This window comes from Phyllostomus discolor, chromosome 2 (assembly GCF_004126475.2).
Source record: "Phyllostomus discolor isolate MPI-MPIP mPhyDis1 chromosome 2, mPhyDis1.pri.v3, whole genome shotgun sequence".
Classification (NCBI taxonomy): domain Eukaryota; kingdom Metazoa; phylum Chordata; class Mammalia; order Chiroptera; family Phyllostomidae; genus Phyllostomus; species Phyllostomus discolor.
The window spans coordinates 166,052,280-166,070,448 of record NC_040904.2 but is presented as its reverse complement, the minus strand read 5'-3'; the positions used below and the strand labels follow the sequence as shown (position 1 = coordinate 166,070,448).

Sequence of the window (18,169 nt, the reverse complement as noted above, 5' to 3'; positions counted from 1 at the left end):
AATGAAGACTAGATAGGTGGAAAGAAATTAGTTGGACATTGAGCTATCTGAATTCTAAAAGAAAAACAGTTCAATTTGATCAGTTTAATTTGTGTGTATTTTGTGCCTTACTCTGAGTATAACAATATGTAAAGTTTACCACCTGTGGGAATTTGGTATTAACTTTTTCCCTCTTATTTTTAACCATCAGGAGAAAGCAATTCAGCAATTTCTACAGAAGATCTAAAAGAATGTCTGAAGAAACAATTAGAATTCTGTTTCTCACGGTACATTACTTTTTTTGTGGATTTTTTTTTTAAATTGGTTAGTAGCTGTAAAATATGTGTGGGATAGAGTGGAAGACTGGTGGTTTTAATTTCCTTCAATGATATATTTTGGTATCATTCCTCTGTATTTCTTAACAAAATTTAAAAATATAGTCTTCAATTGGATATGCAAAGGATATTTTATTCTCAGTAGAAAGATAATGAAATTTCTCTTAGATACTTTTCCTATGAACATATTCAGGTTTATGGTTCTTAAAAGGGTAGTTATTTCTTCACTTATATTTTTAGTAGTTGACTCTGATCATAGAGTTATGTTTAGCAAGTTAAGTGGATGGGCATAGAATTTATATTATCAATATCTTCTATTAAATAAGGAGTTATTTCAGAAAACAGTTTAAGATGTCTTATTTACAGGTAAGAATTATGTAGGTGTATTTACAGGTTAGATATCATAACATTTCAATACGTAGAACTGCCCCTTCCAAAATAAACTGTTTGTTCATGCAAATGTAATAACGCCTTTTATTTTCCCTGTATCTGGTGAGTAGGACCAGTAAACCAATTTTTGAAGCTAGAAACTTGGATTTTATCATTGACTTTTTTTTTTTTAACACTTTTAGCATTTATTTTATGCTGAATTTATTCCTGGGCCATAAGTTTTTGTTCTTTCAGTTGCGTCTGGATTGTGTGTTTGCATGTGTGTGCGTGCACGTGCGTGCATCCTCCTCTCCTGGTTTAGGGACAGTCCGCTCTTTTTCAGTAAGGATCATGTCTGTGTGGCAGGCGGAGTTCATATGGGTTAATCTGCCCATAAACTCTGTTCAAGTTCTGCACCCCATCTTGGGAGCTTTGTCCACCTGGATGTGCTTAATGACCAGAGGACAGTATACATCTAAACCCTTAAAGTTCATCATTGGTTTCTGCATTTTTTCCTTAATCCTTACCTGAGGATATGTTTATTGATTTTAGAGAGAGAGGAAGGGAAAGAGAGGGAAATGTGGGAAGTGAGAAGGGGGAGAGAGAGAGAGAAGGAAATAGAAACATTGATTGATTGCCTCCCATACGTGCCTCAACTGGGGATCGAACCCACAAGCTTTTGGTGTATGGGAGGATGCTCCAACCAACTGAGCCATCCAGCCAGGGCCACTCTGCATTTTTAAGCACGTGCAGCAAAAATTCAGCCTTCTTTTTGAGCAGTTGGCCCAGTGTCTGGCTCCGCTGTTGGACTGGGCATGCCTGCCAACTCCAGCATTATAACAACAGAATGGCATGTATTGCTTCCGTAAAGTGACACCCTTCAGGTACTTGGTGGCTTTTTGGACATGCATACCCTTGAGGGTTTGGACAGTTTCACGAGTATATTTAAAGTGAACAAGAAAATTTGAACCTTTTGATTTTCATGATTTTGTGGGGTTTTCTGGGACAAGTGAGGAGTGAATCATTTTCAGAAGTCACCTCAGGCCACTATTGGGAAGAGGCTTTTTTTTTTTTTTTTTTTTCAATATTTTATTTATTTATTTTTAGAGAGAGGGGAAGGAAGTGAGAAAGAAAGGGAGCGAAACATTCATGTGTGGTTTTCCCTCACCTGGCCTACAACCCAGGTATGTGCCCTGACTGGGAATTGAACCAGTGACCCTTTGGTTCACAGGCTAGCACTTAATTCACTGAGCCACACCAGCCTGGGCTAAAATTTTTTGGCGGGGAAGAAGCTTTTTTTATTTCTTTAGATAACAATTCACTGTCAACTCGTTTGATTTCTCATCCTAAATATCTCCCTTTTCTTCCCCTCCTTGTTATTCCTTGTCTTCATAGTCTCATACAGGCCCTAGGATAAAAGCGAGAACCTCCTCTCCTTTTTTTCTCTAGTCAGTTGTGCCTATGATACAATTCATTTTCTGTAACATACTTGTAATAATTTTATTTATTTTAATCGTTTATTAATTTTTCAATTGCAGTTGATATACATCATTATATTAATTTCAGGTGTATATCAAGTGATCAGCTATTACATAATTTACTAAGTGATCCTCCTGATATATCTTGCACCCATCTGACACCATACATAGTTATTAGAATGTTATTGATTATACCCTATGCTGTACTTTACACCTTCGTGACTGTTCTGTAACAACCAATTTGTACTTCTTAATCCCTTTACCTATTTCACCCATTCCTCCAGTCCTCCTACTGGCAGCTGTCAGAATGTTCTCTGTATCCATGTGTCTGTTTCTATTTTACTTGTTTGTTTATTTTATTTTTTCAATTCAGTTGTTGCTACATATGTATTGCCATTTTATTGTTCATATTTTTTATTTTTTCTTCCTCTTAAGCCTGTAGAGGTTGCATTAAAACAAAAATGTCTTTAGAAAAGATTTAGTTTGTATCTCTCAGATCAGCCATGACCTCCAGAGGGTTAAAGACCTTTTTTTAAATATTTCATATGATACTGGTTTGGTGATGATGAACTCCTTTAGCTTTGTCTTGTCTGGGAAGCTCTTTATATGTCCTTCATTCTAAATGATAGCTTTTCTGGGTAGACTAGTCTTCGTTGTAGGTCCTTGTTTTTCATCATTTTAAATATTTCTTGCCAATCCCTTCTGGCCTGCAAAGTTTCTGTTGAGAAATCAGCTGACTGTTTTATGGGAAATCCCCTGTAGGTAACTAACTGCTTTTCTCTTGCTGCTTTTAAGATTCACAACTGACTAGACAAAAAAAGGACAGGAGGTTCTTGCTTTTGCTCCTAGGGCCTGTATGAGGCTTGTGCTGGGCTTGGAGGTGCCCAGGCGAGGCCACTGACCTTTGCATTTTACTTATAATGTATCTTGGTGTGAGCCTCTTTGGGTTCATCTTTGAAACTCTCTGCACTTCCCAGACTTGTATGTCTATTTCCTTCAGCAGGTTAGGGAAATTTCATGCCATTTTTTTTGACATAGGCTTTCAATTCCTTGCTCCAACTTTCTTTCCCTTCTGGCACGCCCAAATGTTGGTACGCTTGAGCTTTTCCCGTAGGCTCCTTATTCAGTCCTCATTTTTTGGATTATTTTTTCTTTCTGATGTTCTGCTTGGGTTTTTTTTCTGCTTCCTTGTTTTCCAACTTTCTGATTTAATCCTCTGTTTCATCTACTCCACTTTTGATCCCTTTAATGTACTTTTCATTTCAGTTAATGTATTCTTCATTTCTAAGTGGTTCTTTTTTATGGTTTCTAATCCTGTTTTTATGTTTCCTATCTCTTTGTTGAAATGCTCAGTAAGTTCATCTACTCTTTTCCTAAGTTCATTGAGCATCCTTATAACCAGTGTTTTGAACTCTGCATCTAGTAGATTGCTTGTCTCCATTTTGTTTAGTTCTTTTCCTGGAGTTTTGTTCTGTTCTTTCCTGTGGGGTGTGTTTCTTCATGTCCTCATTTTGACAGCCTCCTTGTATTTGTTTTTATGTTATGTAGAGCTGCTAGTCTCCTGGGTTTGGTAGAATGGCCTAACATTACTAGCTCTGTAAAGTCCAGTGGAACACCCTCCTCAATCACCCAAGCTACACACTCGAGGTGTGCTCCCTATGTGGGCTGTGTATACCCTCCTCTTATAGTTGAGTTTTGATTGCTGTTTGCATGTCAATGCAAGGGACCTACCCCCAGGGCAGTCAACTACAAAGACTGGCTATGACCACCAACCTACAACTACCATGAAGGATTAGCTGTGCAGAGACCCACCCCACAGAGTAGGACTTACTTCAGAGGAACTCTGGTGCCCGCTGACTTTGCCCCTTGAGTGGATTGCTGGGGGAGATGGTTGGGTGGTGCTTCAGCATGGTCTGACGCTGTCCACTCGGTGTACTAGCTTGGGGGCCTCCCAGGAGGTGTAGGCCAAGGTTAGCTGCTGCCTATATTCTTCCCAGGGCCACTAGGCATGACCTACGGAGTAATACGCACATGGTTGCTACTTGTGCTGGGTCTGGAGGTGCCCAGACAAGGCCAAGCTGTTGAACCAAGGCCTAGGGCCACTTAATGAGAGGTATGAGGCTCACTGAGGCCTGATCCTACTTGTTTGAAAGACTTGAGGAAAATCTGAGGCATGGGCCAAGACAGGTCATTTGTATGGAAAAGACACTGGAAACAGCTTGATGACCCTAAAAGTTGGGTGGGGACCTCTCCCAAGGAATCACCAGGGCAAGGCAAACAGTTTGAGCCAGGTTGATGGAGATTCAGATATGGTGACTGCCTCCTAGCTCTGTTTGTCAAAGGAACAGTGGCCTCTGCCAACACTTCTGTCTGGGAGAAAGCTCCCTCCCATCCTAGCAGGCCCTAGTGTCAGACAATTCAGTTCTTCCCCGTATGTTTCCTGGTACCTTTCAAGCTGATTCCCCAGCACTTGAGCCAAGAGGGAGTGAGTCTGAGTAAGAGGAACTGCGTAGGACTCCAGAAGCCCTCAGGGGGTCCCTCTGTCTGTCTCAATCCCCACTGGTTGTTACAGCCAGAAGTTACTGGGACTTTTCTTTCTGGCACTGGAATTCTAGGAGACCTGGTATGGGGCAGAGGGACCCCACTCCTCAAGGACGATCTCTGCAGCTGAGATATCCCTCCTGATCATCTGCCACATAGGGGTGTGAGACCAGCATCTCCTACCAATCTTGATGTGGCTTTTTCTTTCAGTCCCTGCTTGTACGACTTCCATTCAGCCAGGTTTCAGGTGGTTCTGAATGATGGTTATTCTGCAGTTTAGTTGTAATTATGATTTGGTTGTGGGAGGAGGTGATTACTGCACTACCTATACTACCATCTTGACTGGAAGTTCCTTGTACTTATTTTAATGTCTTTGCCTTCTAACTGGATCATTTGTGTGTCTGTTAATACTGAGTTTTTTTCTGTTCATTCTCTATCATAATTTTCCTTTTTGCATGTCTTTTAAATTTTGATTATATGCTGGATATTGTAAAAGAAGGTAGAAGCTTCTGGTGATACAATTATTTCCTCTAGAAGAGATTTGAGCTTGCTTCTGGCAGGCTGAAGCAGATTGATTGCTTCGATCCAGTCAGAAATTAAACAGTCAGGGCTGAGCAGGTATCTTAATTAGACCCGATCTACCTCTATGTTTGTTCCTTAGGCATAATTTTCTCAGGCTTTTAATTTAGAGGTTGACAGTTTTCTATTACCTCTGTTTTGAAACACCAAGGGAGATTTAGTTCTGTTCTTCAAAGATATAGCTCTTTAGCTTCTTTACCCGATACAGCTTCAAAATCTGGCAAATGACTTGTGGAAGAGCCCTGTCTTGTGCTTGAAGCAAGGTTCCTTCTTCCACTGGAACTTCCACAAAACCACAGAGATTTTATTCTTTTTAGGTTGGCTCCCAATCTCTCATCTTCCTCCTTAGAACTCATTAAGTACAGCCGTGTGTCGGGTGGGTCTCCTTTAGTTTCCAGTTCGTAATGCCAGTCCTCTGCCACTGCTGAGTACTCTACTGGTTTTCCTTGGGTCCAGCATCTGCATGTGCTCTCAGGAAAGAAAGGTCATCTTTTTGGAATTTAATTGTGTCTTCATAGCTTCCATAGCTCTTCTTTTACCTTTGGAAGCAGTTTTTGTAATTGTTTCAAGCTCTCGCTTGTCATACCCCACATTCTGCTCAGCACTGTGTTACAGTTTAAACCAGCTGGGTGATTGACATTTGTAGCTCATCAAAATTGCCATTCATATTGTATATGTCAGGTATTAGTCCATGAATATTCAATCCTAGATACTATATCCATTAAGTTGAATTACCTCTGTGAGGTACAATATCTTTAAGGGTTTGACACAGTGTTTTATAAGAATAGAACCTGCTGAAAGTAAGAGTTATTTAATTCAGGCTACAAGTTTTTCATTATTCAAATGTTATGTTAATTATTTATTTTTAAGTTCATAAAGAATTTTTTGACTCTGGCTGGGTAGCTCATTTCATTAGAGCATCGACCCAGTATTGCCAAGGTTGCAGGTTCAATCCCTGGTCAGGGCACATACAAAAATCAACCAGTGGGTGCATAAATAAGTGGAACGACAAACAGATGTTTCTTCTCTCTGTGTCTCTGTCTGTGTTTCTCTCTCCCCCTACCCCCACTTCTTCTCTTTGTAAAAGCAATAAATTTAAAACAAATTTTTTATTTATTAGGGTGACACTAGTATGTTCCCCCTTTGATGCTGAACTGAGTTTACTAGTTAGTTTCCCCTCTGTTCTCATTTTCCTTCCAAAATAAGTAGCCACCACCTGTTAACAGTTGTAGCCTTAAAAAAGTAATTACTACTTCTGTTTTAATATAATTTGAATGTAAAGGCCTTAGACCCTACTCTTGGCCAAGCAGTAGGGCTTTGAAACACATTTTTTCTTTAATTTTTTAAATCCTCCCCAGAGGATGTTTTTTGATTTTTAGAGAGGGAGGGAGAGAGGGAAAGAGAGATCCATTTGAGAAAGAAATATTGATTGGTTGCCTCCCTTATGCACCTCTTCTGGGGGTGGAACCTGCAATCTAGGTATGCAACTTGACCAGGAATTGAATCCTCAGCCTTTTGGTGTGTGACACCATGGTTTTTTTGTTTTGTTTTGTTTTGATTTTACATTTTTAACAACAAAGATTCTTCATGGAACCTGTATTTTGGCCAGGGGACCAAAACAGTAAATTTAATAAATAAGCAGTTTAGAAATGTTAGGTAATAATCATTCTGGAAAAGTTATATAGAGCAGTGTAAGCAAGGGAGGTGACATCAAGAGTACTTGGGTGGTTTCAGTTTTAAATGGAGTGGTTATTAAAAAGACAGCTTTTAAGGATAGACTTCTAGTTGTTTATAACCAGACTGCTTCAAAGATTTGATATAACTAAGATGAATTTTATTTTACTTCAGTTTGTTAAACAGGATTTTATGTGTAAGATAGAAGTGTTTATCTCTTTTTTAAAATGTATCTTAAAGAGTCTTTAGTCTTAATTTTTAAATCTTTCAAATTTATATTTAAATATAAATTCAAAGCTAACATTTATGTAAAAATGCAAACACTCAGAAACTTAAAATTCCACGATCTAACTCATGGTTTAAACTGCATATTCTAACATCACTGATAAAGTATTTATAAGATGGACAAAAAAAAAAGAAAGAGACATCATAGACACAGACTATAGCATATTACAAGAGGGGAAGGCGGGTGGGGGGAGGTAGAAGATGGGGGGAAATTGTGATGGAAAGAGACTTGACTTGGCGCGGTGAGCTCACAATATAGTGTACAGGTGATGTGTTACAGAATTTACACCTGAAACCTATGTGATTTTATTAACCAGTGTCATCTCAATAAATTCAATAAAAAGTGAAAAACAAAACAAAAATTGCTGGGCCAAACTTATTTGGAGATTCATAATCTTTTTGGAAGTAGTTAGAGCATATCTGTTATATATTATATAATTCCATAATTGTGTTATTTCTGATACTATAAATTTGTTTTCCTGGACTTAGTGACAAAAGCGAATCAGGCAACTCTTTAGATGCTTTTAAAGAATTATTTGTTTTATAGAACTGTTGATTTCTATATGTTATTTTTTTTAGAGAAAATTTGTCAAAGGATCTTTACCTGATATCTCAAATGGACAGTGATCAATTCATCCCCATTTGGACAGTTGCCAACATGGAAGAAATAAAAAAGCTAACCACAGACCTTGATCTAATTCTTGAAGTGTTGAGATGTATGTAAATTATACCTTTTAGCTTATTTTTTTAAATCAAAAATTTAAATGGTTTTTAATTTCTGACCATAAGGAATTGTTTTAACTCCCTATTTTTTGCTATTCTGTTCCAATAATTTATCTTTACTGAGTGTTACAGAGTTTCTATTCTATACCTTCATTGTTCATCTTAGTACCCAATTACACATGTAAGCAATTAAATCTCAGTATTCTGAGATATTAGAAAGTGTCATATGTTATTTTCACACCCTCTAAAGCAATCTATCTTAAACTTTTGAACCCAAAGTGAAGCACATTTTACGTCATAGTCTAATACATATACCACGTACCCACACACAACTGAAATACCACACAGACTAATAATAAATGCTTGTAACAAAGTCATTTCTTTTATTCTAAATTGATTTCATAACCTATTAAAGAGTTGTAACCTATTATACAATTTGATAAATAATGCTTTAAAATTTTGTAATGAATTTATGTTTTTAGGTTGAGGCTCTAAGAGTTTTTTAGTGATTCTATTAGTGTTTCTTGGTAACCTCTCTTTTTGTTACCTTCTTGAGGCACATCTCCATTTTTATATGAAATATGTTGTTGGAAAAGTTTAATAATAGACTTACTAAGTAGAAGTGTAGAAGATTTTCATTCTCAGAAGACTAAAAACATTTATGAAATAATCTCTTGTTGGTTTGTGCAGACATTATTTCTTAAAATGACCCAGTCTTGTCAACATATAAACATTGGCCACAAGACAAGCAGAATTCCCCATCTGTAAGGGCTGGACCCTAGTACTAATACCCAGGCCATTTTTCTTAACTGCTGCTTTTATTCTCTCCCTACCTATTAAGGGAGTTGTGGCATAATCTCTTTCTGAAGGGACCAGAAATGAAAGTTTTGGCTCTGTGGTACTATCTTCATTTGGTATTTCCTCAAAATCATCATCTTAAGGTTGACTTCTGTGTTTCTGTGGTAGCAGGTAAATAATTATGTTAAAATCAAGGAAAGATTGTAATCATTTGTGAGTAAATCTTTGTCTAAGCACTTCTTAGACTGTAATTTTAGGAACAGTTTCTTCAGCCCTGGCTGGTATAGCTCAGTGGGTTCAGTGCCAGCATGCAAATCAAAGGGTCACTGGTTCAATTCCCACTCAGAACACATGCCTGGATTGTAGGCCAAGTCCCCCGTAGGGGGCTTGTGAGAGGCAACCATACATTGATGTTTCTCTTCCCCTCTTTCTCCTTCCCTTCTGCTCTCTTTAAAAAATAAATAAATAAAATCTTTAGGGGGGACAAAGTAGAGTTTCTTTACATATTAGAGCTTATTACATTTTCTAGAGTAGGGTTTGGCTAAATAATGCAAGTACATTGATTTTTGTTATCTCTTGAAATAAAGAATCTGGTAATTGTACACAGAGAACTTGTCCTATCAGATATGTGTTGTATGCTTCCTGAAGGCTTTTTCCCCCAGTCCCAACACAGTGGCAAATCCCAAGTAGGCACTCTAAATATTTTGCTCAAAGAATAACACTTGACAATATTCTTTAGGTATTAATCTCAAAATACTTCATTGTACTCTAGTCTTTGATTCCACAATTTAATTTCTTTGGGATATTAACTTTTGCTAATTTATTCAGTTGGAAATAGAAATGAATTGTTTTTTGAATGGCATTACTATCTCTAATTGTCACTTTTGAATGATACCTTTTTTAAAATTTCAGCTTCTCCCATGGTACAAGTTGATGAGAAGGGTGAGAAAGTGAGACCAAGTCATAAGCGTTGTATCGTGATTCTTAGGGAGATTCCTGAAACAACACCAATAGAGGTAAATTATTGAGTATTGTTAAAGCTAAGTATTCTTTTTAAATTGAAGGAACTAAATAAACAAGGAAAGTACAGCTGTGCCCTCATATCAGTTATTGTGAAAGACTAAATACCAACTTGTATAAATTTTGAAATTTTTAAAGAATGATACAGAGGGAGGAAGAAGACATAGTTCTGTGTTCTTAGAAAGGAAGACTGAATATTACAGTGAGACTCACTTTCAGTTTATTGATTTGACTTTAATGGCAATTAAAATATAAATGGGTTCTTTTGGGAATTTGAGGATTCATCTGAAAGATGAATGAAGGAGAAAAATATAAATAAGGACTACTGGGTCAGAACTAACCCTACTGGTTAGCAAAATATAAAGTGAAGCTGTGGTTATAAAGATGTTATGGTACAGGAACAAAAATAAAATAATATCTGAATGAAACAATACAATATGAGGCAAAAGTAAGTTTACACTGTGAGTACCTGAAACAGAGTTTATTCATATATTATTATTTATTAATTACTGTATTTTCCATATGAACAAATGTAACATCTATTTAGTAATTTGGTTCTACCAAATATTATGCCATACACTTTAGTTATTTAAAGCCTAAGGTTTTATTATCTCTTTTACAAACAAAGTTAACTGAGCCTTTGGATGGTTAAATAACTTGCCTAAGACACACGGGCTGTTTATATGAGAGAGTCAGGATTTGACCTTGATCTCTCTGATTTTGAAGCCCATGTTTCTTCTAAACCACTAAGCCACAGAGCCTTACGCTAAGTTGTTATATAAAGGCACAGTAAATTAGAGATGGGGAGAATTAATAAGTAACTGATACATGGTAATTGACTAGCCATTTTAGAATGAAAGACTCTTGCCACCTAACAAATTTGACATATTAGTAGTTAATCTTTTTTCCAGAGTCATTTAGTGATATAATTCCAGCATGCTGTGAGAGAAATTAGAAAAGAGACTATTGTTAGATCTTTGATTTAATCTTATGAAGTATATGACAAAAGTAACAAATTAAAGTGAAGGCAGAATGGGAAGGATATTTACAGTATTAAGAAACAATGTAGAGTATACATGAGCCTAAACTCTAGAGCCAAACTGCCTCAATTTAAATTCTAGCCTTTTTACTTCCTAGTTCTATGACCTTAGATAAGTTGCTTAACTTCTTTTGCCTTAGTTTTCTCATCTGTTAAATTGGGATAATAGTAATAATTCATAAAATTGTTGTGAGAATTAAATAAGGTGGTATATAAAAGCTTGGAACAGTAGCATGCATATAAAAAACACTCTAAAGTCAGCCGTTGTTACCATTTTTATAGTTACTGTAATTCAGCCTGAATATATAAACAGCTCACACACATGAAAAATAGTAAATAAAAGGAACCAAAGCAGCCACATACTGTTCATTAAAAAAAATAAAATAAAACAAGTGTTAGGCCCTAGTAACTGAAAATCACTTTAAAATGAGGAGATTTGGGTTCTGACCATCAGGGTTTGTCTCAGGTGAAATAAATTTTTGATTACTTTAGGTCCAGACTTCCCTTATATTTGGAAAAATAGATCTATGAACAGAACTCTTCATAAAGAATGCTAAAGGCTGAAAGTAAGGATTTCATTAAAATTTGAATGAACAAATCAATTAATTATACATTTTAAAGGAATTAAATATTTGGAGAATATCTGTGGGTACTTGAAGGTAGATTATCAGCGGGTGACAGGCAGTCTAACTGTTGCATAGATCTCCAAAAATGAAATTCTAGACTGGACAGGTATTTCATTACTGAACTTGGTATTTTACCACTTTTACAAATATCACAAGAGTCAGTTGGTTGACAACTTACTTCAAGTAGCGTCATCTCAAGAAACTGTCATCATCACAGGTAGAGATTATCTCATTTTTTAATTTAGTACATTAAACATTTGAGGAAATTGGAATACAGGCTAGACTTCAGTGTTGTCATATTGATTGTCCAATCAGTAATTAACTTTTTAAAAATTGACATCTAGTGATATTTTGTGAGACAGTCTAACCAAATCAGATTGTATTGATATTATGGAATTATTGATTACTACTAAACTTCTTGATGCCCTGGCTGGTGTTGCTCAGTGGACTTAGCGCTGGCTGGCCTGAGATCTTAACTGAAAGGTTGCTGGTTTGATTTCCAGTCAGGGCCCATGCCTGGGTTGTGGGTCTGGCCGCTGGGTGAGGGCATGCGAGAGGCAATGGATTGATACGTTTCTTGCACAGTAATGTTTCTCCCCTTTTCCTCCCTCCCTTCCCCTCTCACTAGAAAGTAAGATAAAAATAAAAGAAATACATTTCTCTTTGAACTCAAATGAGTATTAGACAAAATGGTATTTGGAGGTATACAAATCTGGGTTTGAGTTCCACTTTGTGGTAGTGTGAACACGTTAAACAGTTTGAGCCACTATGTATTCAGCTGTAAAATGAAGATGATAAAAGCTTCAACACAAAGGTTTTCAGGAATAAATCAAATCACAATGTCTTAACTCTGGATGGTATTTTCAGCAGATACCGTTTCCTTTATAACTTTTTAGGAATACTTAATGTTCACTTCCAGTTTTATTCTTTTTTTTTTTTAAATAAACTTCTTTCAAGCTGTTAACTGTTACACCTTTCTGAGTTTTGACAATCATTTTTTCTGAATCCATGTGTTTGTTGAAGTTTTAGTTCTTAGATAATGTCAGTTATGGGAAAAAAAGATATCTTTGCACAAAGCATATACCTATGAATAACTCTGATGTAGATGAAGCATCTGGATCAAATGAAAATACTTAGCACCTAAAAAATGTTAAGGGAGGGAGGACATAACCTTTCCTTTTTTTTTTTTGATAATGACAGGACTGGAGAGATTTTACTAAGGAAAATTTAGCTTGCAACTGGGATTGAAATTCTTCCATTTTAATTATAAAATAGGGTTTCATCCCTAAATCATATACAAAATTTATGCTATCACTATCCATGTTTTTGTTTCAGAATGCAATCTGCTCTCAATAGAAAAATGACAGAAGCCGTAAACAGTTAACAAGTAAAGAAGTAGAAAATTCCGAAAGACGTGAAGAGATAAACACCTGCCATATTTTACTGTGTATAATGCACTCCAGTATATAAAGTGCACTCATGTTTTTGGCCAAACTTTCAGGAAAAAAACCTTTCATTTTAATTTTTTAATTCATTTATTTATATATAGATACTTAATTATTATTATTTATTTATTTATTTTTTAGAGAGGGAAGGGAGGGAGATACAGAGAGAGAGAAACATCAATGTGCCGTTGCTGGGGGTTATGGCCTGCAACCCAAGAATGTACTCTGGCTGGGAATTATATATAGATACTTCATTTTTGTATTAAAGAATTTTAGCATTTTTAACATAATAGATACAGAATTAGCACTACCCATATATAATGTGCATACTTATTTTTTCCTCAAAAATTTGGGCAAAAATTATACATGACACACAACAAAATATGGTATTATTGATATGTTTTTTAGAATTAACTGAAATTTTTCTTTTTTAGGAAGTGAAAGCTTTGTTTAAAAATGAAAACTGTCCCAAAGTAATAAGCTGTGAGTTTGCACACAATAGCAACTGGTATATCACTTTCCAGTCAGACACGGATGCACAACAGGTGAGAAGAAACTTTTCTTCTGATTTCAGTCCTAGTGGCAACATAAATAGTGGTCTGTCCAGAAAATATCCAGCCATGCGCTATGAAAAATAGAGACATTTATTGAGGAAGATACAAGACACATTGTATATAGGACAATGACACCTCAAGTCCCCTTCAAAGTAGGCACCTTGGGACCTCACACAGTTCTCCCAGTCACCGTCAGCTGCTCTGTCGTATTTTCCTGAATCTCATTGATGATCTGAAGTCTTTTCCCTTTCAAAGGTGATTTTCGTTTTGGGAAAAGCCAAAAGTCACAGGGTGCCAGATCTGTGCTGTAGGGAGGCTGAGTCACCTGGGTGATTTGATGTTTCACCAAAAAACTCTGCATGAGACATGATACATGAGCAGGAACATTGTTGTGATGAAGCTGCCAGTCACCAGTTTCCCATAGATGCGGACTTCTGAATCATCTAAATAGTTTCAATGGGGGAATGTTCAAGCATAACACAAAATTGGATGCAGATTCATTGCTCCACTCTCTCAGAAGGCCACGCAATACACGTGCTTGCTCAACAGTGTCTGCCACCCTGACTAGTATAGTGAAGTCATCATCATTGTTCACACATGCACATTCCAGTCCACTCTCCTTGGCTTCCAGGTTACATCAATGGTGAGGAAACCATTCTTGTTATATTAACAATGACTGGACTTTTTCGGACAGACCTCATTTCAATTGAGAAAAGGTGTGCTTACAGAACTCTGCAAAGACTGTCGAGCACCTTGTTCGCCTTTTTGGCTTTGCTTGTTAATTGGTTTCCATTTTTATCATCTTCCTAAGGCTTTTTCAGTTTCAATATAAGAACAGTTTACCTCGATCAATAAAGAAATTAACACAGTTTTAAAATTAACATGGAGATTGGGAATCATACTGGATTGGCCAAAAGGTCATTTGTTTTTTTCCATAAGATGGCTCTAGTAGGGCTTCATTGTCTTTACCTTCATTTGAAACAGTTTTGTTAGATTGTGTTGTGACAGCTGTCATATCAGCATGCATTTTTTAAAAAAAAACATCAAAGTTGGTGAATTTTTGTGTTGTCAATTTAGCATTGAAGATGAAAGAATATATGTTATATTTTTGGCATATCATCCTTTATCATTTCAAGAAAGGTAAAAATGCAACTGAAACGCAGAAAAATAATTGTGCAGCATATGGAGAAGGTGCTGTGACTGATCGAACATGTCAGAAGTGGCTTGCAAAATTTTGTGCTGGAGATTTCTCTTTGGACAATGCTCAACAGTCGGGTAGACCAGTTGAAGTTGATAGTGATTTACTTGAGACATTAATTGAGAACAATCAGTGTTATACCACACAGGAGATAACCGACATACACAAAATACTCAAATAAATAAATTTATTGGTGAAGATGAAAAAAATGCATTTTTTATTTTGTAATAAAAACTAAACAGACTTTTTGGCCAACTCAGTTGTATTTCTAGTACACAGTAGACCTGCATTTGTAACTGCCTTTCTGATTCTTGGAATTTTGATATAATGATTTTACTCTTAATTATTTTCTCCTTCTTAAAGATAAGTAATAATCCTTTAAAACAGAAACATATCTAATTGGATTTTTGATGTTTGTTTGTTTTAATTTGTTACCTTGGAAGGCTGTCTGAGTAAACCATTTTAAAAATATGTAACCCTGAGTGGGTTGCTAAGTTAGTTAGAACATTGTCCTGCTACGCCAAGGTCGTAGGTTTGATCTGTGGTCAGGGCACATACAGGAAGTAACCAATGAATGCATAAATGAATAGAAAAACAAACCAGTATCTCACTCTTTAAAATTAAAGAATAAAATAATATGTGGTGACATTTTGGGTCTATTTTGAATTTTGTTCCTTTTTTTTCCCTGTAGTAATCCATGTAGCTAATCTACAGTAAATGTGAACCATAGCTAAGATCTTATATTTTTAGTTTTTCATTCCCTATCACCTGCATAATGGAATCACCTTCAGAATTTTCTATTGCTTAGGTTTTTTTTTTCAAGTTACATTTTCTTAAAGATTTTATTTATTTATTTTTAGAGATGGAAGGGAGAGAGAAAGAGAAACATCAATGTGCGGTTGCTGGGGGCCATGGCCTTCAACCTAGGCATGTGCCCTGACTGGGAATTGAACCTGCGATGCCTGGTTCACAGCCCGGCTCAATCCACTGAGCTAGACCAGCCAGGGCTCTATTGTTTAGTTTAGAGATAGTTGCTAAGATAAAGATGAATGCTAACAAAAGCTTCTTTCTGCTTTGTTAACAGGCTTTTAAATACTTGAGAGAAGAAGTTAAAACATTTCAGGGCAAGCCAATCATGGTAAGAAACATTTGTAAGAAAGGCCAGCCCCTGACAAGAAATTTTTTTGTTGTTTGTCTGTTTGAGAATTTAAAAACCACAGATGGATAATATTTTATAAAACCCATAATGATTTTTAAGAAATTCTGACTCATATGATGCACTACTGTAGAAAATTAGTTGATAGAGCATCAAAATACTTTCTGTACTACAATTCTTTCCAAAAGGCATAACTTCAAACAGCAGGAAGTTTTGGTTAGATGCTGATTAACAATGTGTAAGATAATTTCCAGGTCTCAAAATGAAGAATGAAATAATTTTTTTAGTAACAAAATTGAAGACATTTGTAGTACTCTGAACCTTAACTCACTATGTCATCACATTAACATTCAGCCATTTGGGGAAACTGGAAATTGTTATTGATGACACTTGCTCACTTTCTTTACATGTCTGATCTATCCTCAGATTACATGAAATGTGCCTTCCAAACTTCTTTCAGTCATTATTGCCATTGTTTAGGTTTGAATAATTGGGTTAGCCTTTTTAATTTTAGGCCATTAGCATTTCCCTTCCTACAGTTCATTCTCCACATCACTATAAGAGTTACCATCTAAAATAGAATTTTAAACATGCACTTATTTTGACATGTTCCTCGTGCCCTATTTAATACAGAGTGGGGCAAAAGTAGGTTTATAGTTATAAGTGCATGAAAGCGTTTATTCTTGTATTATTATTTATTTATTATTATATTATTTTTCATAACTGTAAACCTACTTTTGCCCCACTGTAATAATTATTATTTGTAAGTGCAATACATTATTATTTTTTACATTATACTTAATCTTATGGAACTCTTACTGTGTATCAGTTTCTGTTTTAAAGCACATTGTATGTATAGCGCCATTTAATTCTTATGAATTCTTATAAGAACATAATAAGGTAGGTACTGGTGTCTTTATTTTATTGGTACAGAAAGTGAGGTGCAAGAGTCACCTACCCAGGTTCACTCAACTTGTAAGTAGAAGAACTGGAATAAGAGGAACTTTTATTTATTAAGAGGTTGTATGTCGTCCGTTCCAAGAATTTGACATGTTTAAATCTCTTTATTGCTGTGTGGCAGGTGGCATTATTACTTTCCGTGTTATAGATGAAACTGTTGGCTAGTGGTTATTTTATTTCCTCTGCCTTTAATGCCCTTGTCCCTTTTACATCCTTTCCTTACTTGAAGCTATAAAAATATTCTCGTAGGTCTTCTAATAGCTTTAAGGTTTTATATGTTGGATTTAGGACTTTGAAACATCTGGAATTAATTGATATATTGTAAGACAGGGGGCTAATTTTATTTTATTTTTTTCATATGTGAAAAGGTAGTTGTCTCATCAGTCACTTGTTTAGTGGTCCATCCTATAAATTGTGTGTAATCTTGAATCTATCAGATCTGTTTCAGGTTCTTTATTCTCCCACTCTGTACTAAATCACATCTTTGTTTTATAGTATATTATCTCCTTATGCAAGTTTTCCCTCATTATTATTTTTTTATGATTGATTTGGTTACTCTTAGACCATTAATTTTCCATACAAATTTTTTTAGAATGTGTACCTTTTTAAAAATATATTTTATTGATTATGCTGTTACACTGGTTCCACTTTCCTTTCTCCCCTTTACTCCCCTCCGGCCCACAGCTCCCTCCATCCAGCACTCCCCCCTCCCTTAGTCATGTCCATGGCTTCTTTGGCTTCTTCATTTCCTATACTGTTTAAAGACTCCCCCTGCCTATTCTGTACCAATAAATTATGCTTCTTATCCCTTGCACCGTTTCCCCCGTTCTCCCCCACTCCACCTCCTTGCTGAAAGCACTCCATGTGATCTGCATTTCTGTGATTCTGTTCCTGTTCTAGTTTTTGTTTTTTAGGTTCAGTTGTTGATAGTTGTGAGTTTGTTGTCACTTTACTGCTCATAGTTTTGATCTTTCTCCTAGGTAAGTCCCTTTAACATTTAATATAATAAGGGCTTGGTGATGATGAACTCCTTTAACTTGACCTTATCTGGGAAGCACTGTATCTGCCCTTCCATTCTAAATGATAGCTTTGCTGGATAGAGTGATCTTGGATATAGGTCCTTATACTTCCTGACTTCGAATACTTCTTTCCAGCCCCTTCTTGCCTGTAAGGTTTCTTTTGAGAAATTGGCTGACAGTCTTATGGGCACTCCTTTGTAGGTAACTGTCTCCTTTTCTCTTGCTGCCTTTAAGATTCTCTCTTTAATCTTGGGTAGTTTAGTTATGATGTGTCTTGGAGTATTCCTCCTTAGGTCCAAGTTCTTTGGTACTTTCTGAGCTTCCAGGCTTGCAGGTCTAGCTCCTTTGCCAGATTGAGGAAGTTCTCCTTCATCATTTTTTCAAATAAGTT

General features: G+C 36.1%; 1 protein-coding gene across 6 annotated transcripts in view; it reads left to right on the top strand.

The window, feature by feature from the left end:
* Positions 1-18,169, top strand: part of LARP4 (La ribonucleoprotein 4) — a 78,774-nt gene that overhangs the window by 25,821 nt on the left and 34,784 nt on the right. For all 6 annotated transcript variants that reach the window (XM_036019039.1, XM_028533141.2, XM_036019038.1 and 3 more), the window contains exons 4-8: positions 191-266; positions 7,820-7,956; positions 9,674-9,777; positions 13,326-13,436; positions 15,728-15,781. In XM_036019039.1, coding sequence (XP_035874932.1) covers positions 191-266; positions 7,820-7,956; positions 9,674-9,777; positions 13,326-13,436; positions 15,728-15,781 — 482 coding nt within the window. The remainder of the gene's footprint in view (positions 1-190; positions 267-7,819; positions 7,957-9,673; positions 9,778-13,325; positions 13,437-15,727; positions 15,782-18,169) is intronic.